This window comes from Puntigrus tetrazona, unplaced genomic scaffold, assembly GCF_018831695.1.
Source record: "Puntigrus tetrazona isolate hp1 unplaced genomic scaffold, ASM1883169v1 S000000175, whole genome shotgun sequence".
Taxonomy (NCBI): Eukaryota; Metazoa; Chordata; class Actinopteri; order Cypriniformes; family Cyprinidae; genus Puntigrus; species Puntigrus tetrazona.
Genome location: NW_025047846.1, coordinates 597,501 through 608,084, shown reverse-complemented (window position 1 = coordinate 608,084; position 10,584 = coordinate 597,501). Strand labels below are relative to the sequence as shown.

The window sequence follows — 10,584 nt, the reverse complement described above, 5'->3', positions numbered from 1 at the left end:
GTGTGTCTGTGTGTGTGTGTGTGTGTGTGTGTGTGTCTGTGTGTGTGTGTGTGTGTGTGTGTGTGTCTGTGTGTGTGTGTGTGTGTGTGTGTGTGTGTGTGTGTGTGTGTGTGTGTGTGTGTGTGTGTGTGTGTGTGTGTGTGTGTGTGTGTGTGTCTGTGTGTGTGTGTGTGTGTGTGTGAACACGCAGTAATGATTTAAGGCCAATGCACGGCCATTTCTGCCTGCGAGGTCACCTCCCTCACCTCCACAAGCAGAAACGGCTCCAAAAGGATCATTTCCTCACGCCGGAATTTTAATATTCATCCGTTGCCTCACGCCACATCATGCAATGTCTCCCCGATCCCACTTCCGACGCTCTGATTCACGTTCAGGTTATCGACAGGAAGAAAACTCGGTTTAGGCTCAGGCTCCTGTTGGTTAGGGGCTAGCTGATGAACACGACAGCCGTACAAAATAACGCAAGAATAACATTTCACAGCACCTTCGTGAGTCGCGACGCCACTAAAAAGCAAAAACACACCAAAAACGTGAACTCGGCGAGGCATTAAATAAATGAAACCCAGCTACAAACATCTCCGAAGACTTACGAATCAGCTTCGTGAATGTTGATTCGGTTCAGTTCAATAAAAACATCTGATTCAGTAGTTTGATTATCATTTATTATTATTACCCGTTAGTGCATATGGAGTATTTTTAAACCCAAATGCAGAAAAATAATTCCCATTGCAACATGAATAGAAAGCTTTTTCAGTGCTGCAGGATCCATAAATCGTTCCCAGAGGGGTTTTCTTTCTTGAGGAACCAAACCAGCGACGAGGAGAACCACAACATTAAAAAATTCAGTACGAAATACGGCATTTTTACTTCCTGGAACCAGCTGTTGCGTACAAAAGGTTTCCCATCATGCATGGCGTTTCAGATTAAGTTGAGTGCTAATATACACAAGATTAGAGCACAAAGCAAAGTGTGTTTCAAATAAAAATAAAGCCCTGCGTTCTCTGAAATGTTTAAAGCGAACCTGTGGTCTTTTTCGCACTCGAACAAATACAAGAAATGCATAATTATCGTTAAAATTTCCGCATGGAGAAACTGAACGATGGATCAGACACTATTGTTCGCTTTTTATTTATGAATTTTTTTAATTGCAATTTTTGGAACACCAAACACAAGGGCAATAACGTGTAAAGTCAAAACAAATGTAATAACAGACAATAAAAAAATAATAAAATACTTCAACTGTTTCATTTAACATATAGAGGTAGTGACTTGTTGAGTGAAACTAAATCAACCAATCAATCAATCAGCACTTTTATTTATATAGCGCTTTTAGCAATACAGATTGTAGAAATAAGAGAATAAAATGATGTGTGGGATGTTTAATGGCGAGATTAAACAATTAGTCATTAAATGACAATTAATTGTGTGACAATCAAGCCACATTAATAAACCAACTTTTTAAATCAATGGTATACCCATGAAAAAATAAAAAAAATAAAAAAATAAATAAATATAAATAAATTTTTTGAAAGTTATATATATATATATATATATATATATATATATATATATATATATATATATATATATATATATATATATATATATATATATGTATATATATATATATATATATATTATAATTATTTATATATATTTATTTATTTTTGGAGTTATATATATATCATTTACTTAAATTTAAATATGTTACACTCATAACAGGTTTCCGGAAACATCCGCTTTCAACTAGTCACGCTGACAAATGGCCCCGCCCCGAACCCACGCCATTGGTCGAACCGATTTTGGGCGCATTTTTTTTTTTTTTTTTTTTTTTTTGTCTCACCTGCACGCATTAATTTCAAACGCGCGCGCGCAGGTGTTCATGCTCCCTTTCGCCCATCTATTAACTTTCTCCCCCGTCCTCGCTTTACCCCTCCCACTCCTCATCGCTGGATCTTCCTCCTCCTCCTCCTCGGAACACCCACGCGCTTCTCCAGTCCCCTCCGGTCTCGCGCCGCGCGATGACGCTGACCTCTGCACGCGTCGCGAGATCGTTCATTCCAAACGGACGCCTGAGCTTAGATGGAGCGCCTCTCCTCCTCCGCCCGGTCTCTCCTCCGTCGGTTTCCACGGCGATGGGAAACTGAGTAAAGTTGCCGGGGAGGATGTAAGCGCGAGGGAGACGCGGATCGGGTTTCACGCACGCGACGCGCGGCCATGCGGGGGATCCTCGCGCTCTTTTGGTAAACGACTCGCTCGCGCGACGCAATCGGAGTGAGTTCGGAGGCGACCCGGATCATGGACGTGTTCAGCTTCGTCAGGATGCCCAAACTAGCGGGGTGAGTGTGAGACAGCCGCAGTCATTCGCGCCGATGCGCTTTCCCCGCGCGCGCGTCACGCGTCGCGTCGCGGTCCGCGGAGCTCGGTCGATGGAGAACGGGTCGCGTCTCTTCTCCTCTCCTGGGCTCGCTCCTTCATTGCTTCTTGGCTCCTCGAGGAGGAATGATGGTGAAGATGAATCTGAAAGCTGCGCGTTTTCCATCGACCGAGCGCGTGCTGGATGCGGAGGTTACTGTAGCAACGAACGAGATTCTCCGAAATGGCTATGAAATACTCGTTTACGCATATAGAATATATAATGCGTTTCTAAAAATACATCCGCGCTGCTTTATTCTAATAGAAATCTGCATCGCCCGTCGACTAAGCAGCAGATTAGTGGCAACAGTAGGCATATGAAGTGTTTAAAAACCTATTCGTTTCTCACGTGGCCCGTTTCATTTATTTGTTTACGCAAATGTTTCTTTTGCATGCATTTAATGTGCATATTTCTGAATGTATAACGAACAGAAGTTTGCATTATCCAGTGACTGAGCACATTTGTAGATTTTGAAATTACTGTAGCAACTGTTGACAAACTATATTATATAAATACTAAATTTATTTATTCATATATATATATATATATATATATATATATATGTATATATATATATATATATATATATATATATATATATATATATATATATATATATATATATATCTATATATATATCTGTATATATATCTGTGTGTATATATATATCTATATTTAATAAAAATAAATTACACACACTCACATATATATATATATATACAGCTTTATTTGTTATACAGCTTTATATATTATATATATATATATATATATATATATATATATATATATATATATATATATATGTATATAATATATGTATGTAATATATATGTATATTTAATATCTGTATATAATTAAAAATAAATAAATAAATATTTTATTATTTTTGTAATTATATACATATATATAAATATATATATATATATTATATATATATATATATATATATATATATATATATATATATATATATATATATATATATTTAAATTATAACTAAATTATTAAAAAAACTTTTTTCAGAAATAAATACTTAGTTGCTATTTTCTACATCGTATTTTAATATTTTTAAAAGAGCAGACACGTATGCATTATCCACTGACTAAGCGTTTAGATTCAGAGGTTACCGTGGCAACAGTAGACAAAACATATTGAGGAAACACAAGTCATAATTATTTTTTTTTTTGTGCATTTTGCTAAACAAATGGCAAAGTGCGTACACCGGCGTATAGCTAGAGCATTTGTTTGCGTGCAATTTGCTCGTTTCAAAGAGATGCGGTACAAAGCATTCACTTTCTCTGTTTTTAGTGCAGCTATTGCATTATGTCTGAAAACATAAGCCGCTCGACTCTGTATATATTGTCACGGGCCCAGGTTGATGATGAGAATGGTGTTTTGTGATTTAATTTGCCTCCATGCGTCCAGTGGCGTAACATATAAGCCGCGCGCCTGCGCAGTCTCTCCGCTTTAAGCTCATTTCATCCTGTGACCGTCTAAACTCCAGAACCTGTTTGGCTTGTTTGATTTTTCTTGATTTTATCCCAGCTAATCCTCCTAAAGGATTGGCCCCTGGATCTCGCTGGCATCGTCGCCACCATCCAGCGCTCGTAATGACGGCCTGTTCATTCTCCAAAATAATCACACGGCATTAAAACAGATTATAAATGTATAGAAGAGCGTTTGTGTGAAGGGCCTGCTCGGGGAAATATTATATGTTTGCGTTGAAAATATGATTTAACGTTTTGATGTGCAAACATGGACATTTCAGTCATTTTTCCATGGGTTTTTGGTTGGTTTTGTTGTATTTCGTTGATCACGGCACAATTCGAGCGGGAAAAAATAGAAAAAGAAACTCATAATTATTGTTAGTGCGGTTTTTAAAATGTTATTTTATTTTTCTAGCGTGCATTTGAAAGTAGTTTTAAAGTTTTGTTGGTTTTATTTATTTTATTTTGGATGTTTTTGTTTCGTTTTATTCTAGTTTGGCCAAAAATATTGTTGACCGTATCAATAAAATACACAAATAAATAAATCAGTTAAAATAAATAAATATAAATAAAATAATGAATCTTTCTATAATAAATAAAATTAGATTTTTATTTTTTTGAAAAATATTACTATTGCAATATTTCTCATTTTCATAATAAATTCCTTTCCGTTTTGATTTATAAAGGAAGAAGAAAGTTTGCACTGATGAGAAAATGCATTGCAATATAATACACGCATATAATAATCACAAAAGAAATTACGAACAAGCATCTAAAAAAATTTCAACATTAATAAAATGGTAATAATACTACATATTTATTTATATATATATATATATATATATATATATATATATATATATATATATATATATATATATATATTTATATTTATATATATTTATATATATTTATATTTATATATATTTATATTTATATATATATATATATATAAATATATATATATATATATATATATATATATATATATATATATATATATATATATATATATATATATATATATATATATATATATATTAATATAAAATAAATTTATATATATATATAGTATCATGTATCATATTACAAATTCTGACAGATTTGTATTAGTTTTTGGATTCATCTTGGCCTTTGTGGTCAATGTGAATTATTGCACGCTTTCTGATTTTGATGAAAAGAGAAAAAGAAAGCCTGCATGAATGTAGGGGTGAATTAATGACGACACGCTGGTGGTCATGTGACCTTTCCGGAGCCGTCCGGCTGTTCTTGTAAACCGTAATCTGCTCCGCTCCTAATCTCCTGCGAGGAATAAAAACATGGGACCCCGGGGACTGGACGAATACAATCGACTGAATTGATGCTCAGCGGAGGGCCGCGTCTGGACTTCAGAGCGTGCTGCTTGTTTCTGAGAAGAGCATCGTGTTTAATTCATGCGTGCTGAGAATAGAGCGTAGATTAGAGCAGGAACGCTTTCAGCTCGTTCACACTGAGCTCAGGACGCTTTCATCTCGACTGGATCCAAACACGCTCCTGAGCGTGTATTGTGCATATTTATGCGTGCATATATTTAAGAAAAATATCAAATGTATTATTTTAATATTCCATCCTCTTGATTTTTCTTTATATTATTTTATTTAGCGTCTATTCATTTATTTGCATTTTATTTTTACCCTGGCTTTCTGTGCTTGAGTGTAGGGCTGCAGAAAACAGTACTGTAACAGTAAAATAAATAAATGCATGAATCAATATTGCTACGATAAGTCAAACTGGAAGAGCAAAAATGTTTTGTTTACATAATAATGTGTGTGCATTGTCTATATACATGCATGTGTACATTTAAGAAAAATAAAGTTTATATATTAAATATTTAGGTATGATATAAATCATAGGAATATAAATATATGCAAATATTTGTAAAAAATTACTGTGTATTTATATATACAAAAAATCTGCATATATATATATATATAAAATGCATATATATATATATATATATATATATATATATATATATATATATATATATATATATATATAACAATTGTTTTCATCATCCTGTTGTTCTAAACCCATCTGATAATCTTGTCAAAGATATTTGATTTACTTCAGAAGTATTTCATTTAAAACATTAGTATTTCTATTACAGTTAATGCTTATTTAAGGTAAGAAAAATAATGCAATTGTTGTAGTTTTTAGCTGAATGTAATAAACAAGCTATAGACTGATTTGAGAATAATTCTCAGTTTTCTACAGAAGTATTTATATATTACTTTAGTCACCTTTTTTCAAATTGTAGTTTTAGTCTTGTGTCAGGTCTTCTTTTTGGTTTTTGTTTTATTTAGTTTGTTTTTTCCTTTTCATTCAAGTCTCAGTAGACCAGAAGTCTAGGAGTCTTAAGTCTAATATTTTATTGTGTTAGTCAGTAAAAAGCATAACACTGCATGACTGTTAAACTGATGACTCCACTCGTTTGGATGAAAATTTGCTGAATTAGTTCCTTGATTGTAACATTTGAGACGTTGAATTATTCACGTTGATCAGAATTATTGCAGTAATATTGTCTATAACTTCATGCACATTGTTTATTTTACCTCTTAGTTTCCTGTGAAATTATCATATAAATGAACACATTTAGTACCAATGAGATATATTACATTATATATTATAATTTAAATATAAATGTAATTTATCATTTTCTATTTTCATTTAAATGTAACTTTTTCTTTTTTTTTAAATATAATTTTAATAATTGTTTTAGTTTATATATATATTTATTTATTTATATATATATATATATATATATATATATATATATATATATATATATATATATATATATATATATATATATAATTATTAAAATTATATTTAAAAAAAAAGAAAAGTTACATTTAAATGAAAATATTTTTATGGTTAACATTTTAGTTTCTGTTTTAGTTGACTATAATAAACCTGACGAATAAAACTTAGGAAAGCTTCAGGAGTTTAAATAAAACACTGGCCATAAGTGTGTGCTTTTAAGAACAATAAAAAAAACCCTCTGGTAGGGGGATTTAAGCTCTTGACACCTGGCAACCCCAAGCATGAAACCTTTTTTTTTTCCTTCTTTTTTTTTCGCTGAAAATATAGCTGTAGAAAATATGTTTTGGGGGCTTTGTTTAAAACATCATTTTCATCTGGTTTTCCATCAGTTCCCATCAGGACTGCGCTCACAAGCTTGGCTCCCTCTGAGAATCACCGGTTGCATCACCTTTAGTTTTCTTTGAGCGTGAACGTCAGTAACAGAGCGCCACGACAGATTTTTTAGCTTTGCACTTTTACGGCCGAAAGGAATTAAGAAATCCGCCGAGGCGCGCTGGAGGTCTTTCGGTCGGCTACGACGAGATGCAGCCTGTTGTTTTTTTCCCGTCTGACCTGTTCTGAAGGTTTCTTCACGTTCGTTGTTCGCTCCAGAAGGAACAGGATGTGCCAGGCTTGAGAGCGACGCGTGCGCAGAATATTTATGAGCTCCAGCAGACAATAAGTTTAGCTGTAAGCGTTCAGATTTGACTTAGCGGCTAGGCCGCCGACAGACTCCAGCGATTAGCGGTTTAGCATTTCTTTCTCGATGCGCCGAAAGCGGACCGTTTCGGGTTTCTGGGTTCTGAGCTGAGGCTCGGGTAGAGCTCGGGCTTCTTCAGAGATATCTTCGTGTATGTTCTGAAGATGAACCTTATGGGTTGGGAACGACGTGAGGGTCTTTTCGGTTATTTTCGGCCGAACGTTCGGTGCATCTCTATTAAAAATCGTGAGACAGAATCATTTACAGAATAAATGATAGCTGCATCGGTTTCTCAGACGGTGAAGGTTTCATTCTTTTAACACAGTTTAGTTTAGTTTTTAGCCTTTGGTCGTCTTGAACACATGGTAAGGAAATGGCGCAAACTTTATTTTATTTTTTGGTGGATGTTTGGAACGTTTTCCTCGAGTGAATGCTTTTCACACAGGCTTTTATGCAGCGCTTAACATTTTTATGCAACGCTTGCAATTTTCAGTCTTTCCCTGAGATGTTTTGTGCATCACTTCTTTTGCACGTTTTACATAACATACCCCATTACCTTTTCTTTTTTTTCATTTCTAAAATGCTAGTTCTGCCACAATGCTAAGGCGATGGGAAATCGAGTTTTAGAATCTGAATTAAAACACGGCAGCAGCGTTTTGGTGTTTTTGAGCTTACTCGAGCTGAGGAGCCACAGGCGTTAGTTACAGTGGTGTGTGTGTGAGTGTGTGAGAGTGTGTGAGTGTGTGAGTGTGTGTGTGAGAGTGTGTGTGTGAGTGTGTGTGTGAGTGTGTGTGTGTGTGTGTGAGTGTGTGTGTGTCTGTGTGTCTGTGAGTGTGTGTGTGTGTGTGTGTGTGTGTGTGTGTGTGTGTGTGAGCGGTGTTCCCCAGCTGGACCGTACACCTCTGATGAAGCTCTCTAATAACAGGGTGGATGTCTGGTGTCTCTCTCTCTGTAATCAGTGTCAGCTTCACAGCCGCTCTCCGCAGGGCCTCCCAAGATGCCTTTGAATATTATACTCGAAGATTGAAACGCAGATGTTATGTAATACAAGGCTTTATTTAAAGCCTTCATTCAAACGGATCATTTTAGAAAGCCATGCGCCGTCCCAAATGTAGCGTGCTGCCTACGTAGGGAGCATTTTAAGACGACTTGAAGACGTAATTCTACCTCATTTACTGACAAAAGAAAGCAGCTTTAGACGTGTGCTTTACGGTGAGAGAAAAGCAGAGTGAAATAAAAAAGATGATGGAAATTAATGATAAATCAAGCTCGTTTTATACGTGATCTCATTTTTATTTTTCTGGCTACTGTTTTAATAGTTGATTTTACATTTTAGCATTCGGTTGAATGACTAAAAAACAAAACTAAACTAAAAAAACCCATCTGGGAGTGTGTTAATAGTATTGTGTAGCCTATATATGTATATATATTCATATATAATATAATATAATACAAACCGGATTCCAAAAAAGTTGGGACACTATACAAATCGTGAATAAAAACTGAATGCAATGATGTGTAGGTGCCAACTTCTAATATTTTATTCAGAATAGAACATAAATCACGAAACAAAAGTTTAAACTGAGAAAATGTACCATTTTAAGGGAAAAATATGTTGATTCAGAATTTCATGGTGTCAACAAATCCCAAAAAAGTTGGGACAAGTAGCAATAAGAGGCTGGAAAAAGTAAATTTAAGCATAACGAGGAGCTGGAAGACCAATTAACACTAATTAGGTCAATTGGCAACATGATTGGGTATAAAAAGAGCTTCTCAGAGTGGCAGTGTCTCTCAGAAGCCAAGATGGGTAGAGGATCACCAATTCCCACAATGTTGCGCAGAAAGAAAGTGGAGCAATATCAGAAAGGTGTTACCCAGCGAAAAATTGCAAAGACTTTGCATCTATCATCATCAACTGTGCATAACATCATCCAAAGATTCAGAGAATCTGGAACAATCTCTGTGAGAAAGGGTCAAGGCCGTAAAACCATACTGGATGCCCGTGATCTCGGGCCCTTAAGCGACACTGCACCACAAACAGGAATGCTACTGTAAAGGAAATCACAGAATGGGCTCAGGAATACTTCCAGAAACCATTGTCAGTGAACACAATCCACCGTGCCATCCCGCCGTTGCCAGCTGAAACTCTACAGAGCAAAGAAGAAGCCATTTCTAAGCAAGATCCACAAGCTCAGGCGTTTACACTGGGCCAGGATCATTTAAAATGGAGTGTGGCGAAATGGAAGACTGTTCTGTGGTCAGACGAGTCACGATTCGAAGTTCTTTTTGGAAATCTGGGGACGCCATGTCATCCGGACCAAAGAGGACAAGGACAACCCAAGTTGTTATCAACGCTCGGTTCAGAAGCCTGCATCTCTGATGGTATGGGGTTGCATGAGTGCGTGTGGCATGGGCAGCTTGCATGTCTGGAAAGGCACCATCAATGCAGAAAAATACATTCAGGTTCTAGAACAACATATGCTCCCATCCAGACGTCATCTTTTCAGGAAGACCCTGCATTTTTCAACAAGATAATGCCAGACCACATTCTGCATCAATCACAGCATCATGGCTGCGTAGGAGAAGGATCCGGGTACTGAAATGGCCAGTCTGCAGTCCAGATCTTTCACCTATAGAGAACATTTGGCGCATCATAAAGAGGAAGGTGCGACAAAGAAGGCCCAAGACGATTGAACAGTTAGAGGCCTGTATTAGACAAGAATGGGAGAGCATTCCTATTTCTAAACTTGAGAAACTGGTCTCCTCTGTCCCCAGACGTCTGTTGAGTGTTGTAAAAGAAGGGAGATGCCACACAGTGGTGAAAATGTCCTTGTCCCAACTTTTTGGGATTTGTTGACACCATGAAATTCTGAATCAACATATTTTTCCCTTAAAATGGTACATTTTCTCAGTTTAAACTTTTGTTTCGTGATTTATGTTCTATTCTGAATAAAATATTAGAAGTTGGCACCTACACATCATTGCATTCAGTTTTATTCACGATTTGTATAGTGTCCCAACTTTTTGGAATCTGGTTTGTATAATATATATATATATATATATAATATATATGTATGTATATATGTGTGTGTGTGTGTGTGTGTGTGTATGTGTGTGTATATATATGTATATATATA

General features: G+C 35.6%; 1 protein-coding gene across 3 annotated transcripts in view; it reads left to right on the top strand.

Annotated features, from left to right (window-relative positions):
• The first annotated feature begins 1,868 nt into the window (after window positions 1-1,868).
• frmpd4 (FERM and PDZ domain containing 4) overlaps window positions 1,869-10,584 on the top strand; it is a 51,443-nt gene continuing 42,727 nt past the window's right edge. For 2 of the 3 annotated variants that reach the window (XM_043230554.1, XM_043230552.1), the window contains exon 1: window positions 1,870-2,339. In XM_043230554.1, coding sequence (XP_043086489.1) covers window positions 2,299-2,339 — 41 coding nt within the window. In that variant the 5' untranslated portion in view covers window positions 1,870-2,298. Of the gene's footprint in view, window positions 2,340-10,584 lie in introns of all 3 variants that reach the window. The other variant, XM_043230553.1, reaches the window with a different exon arrangement.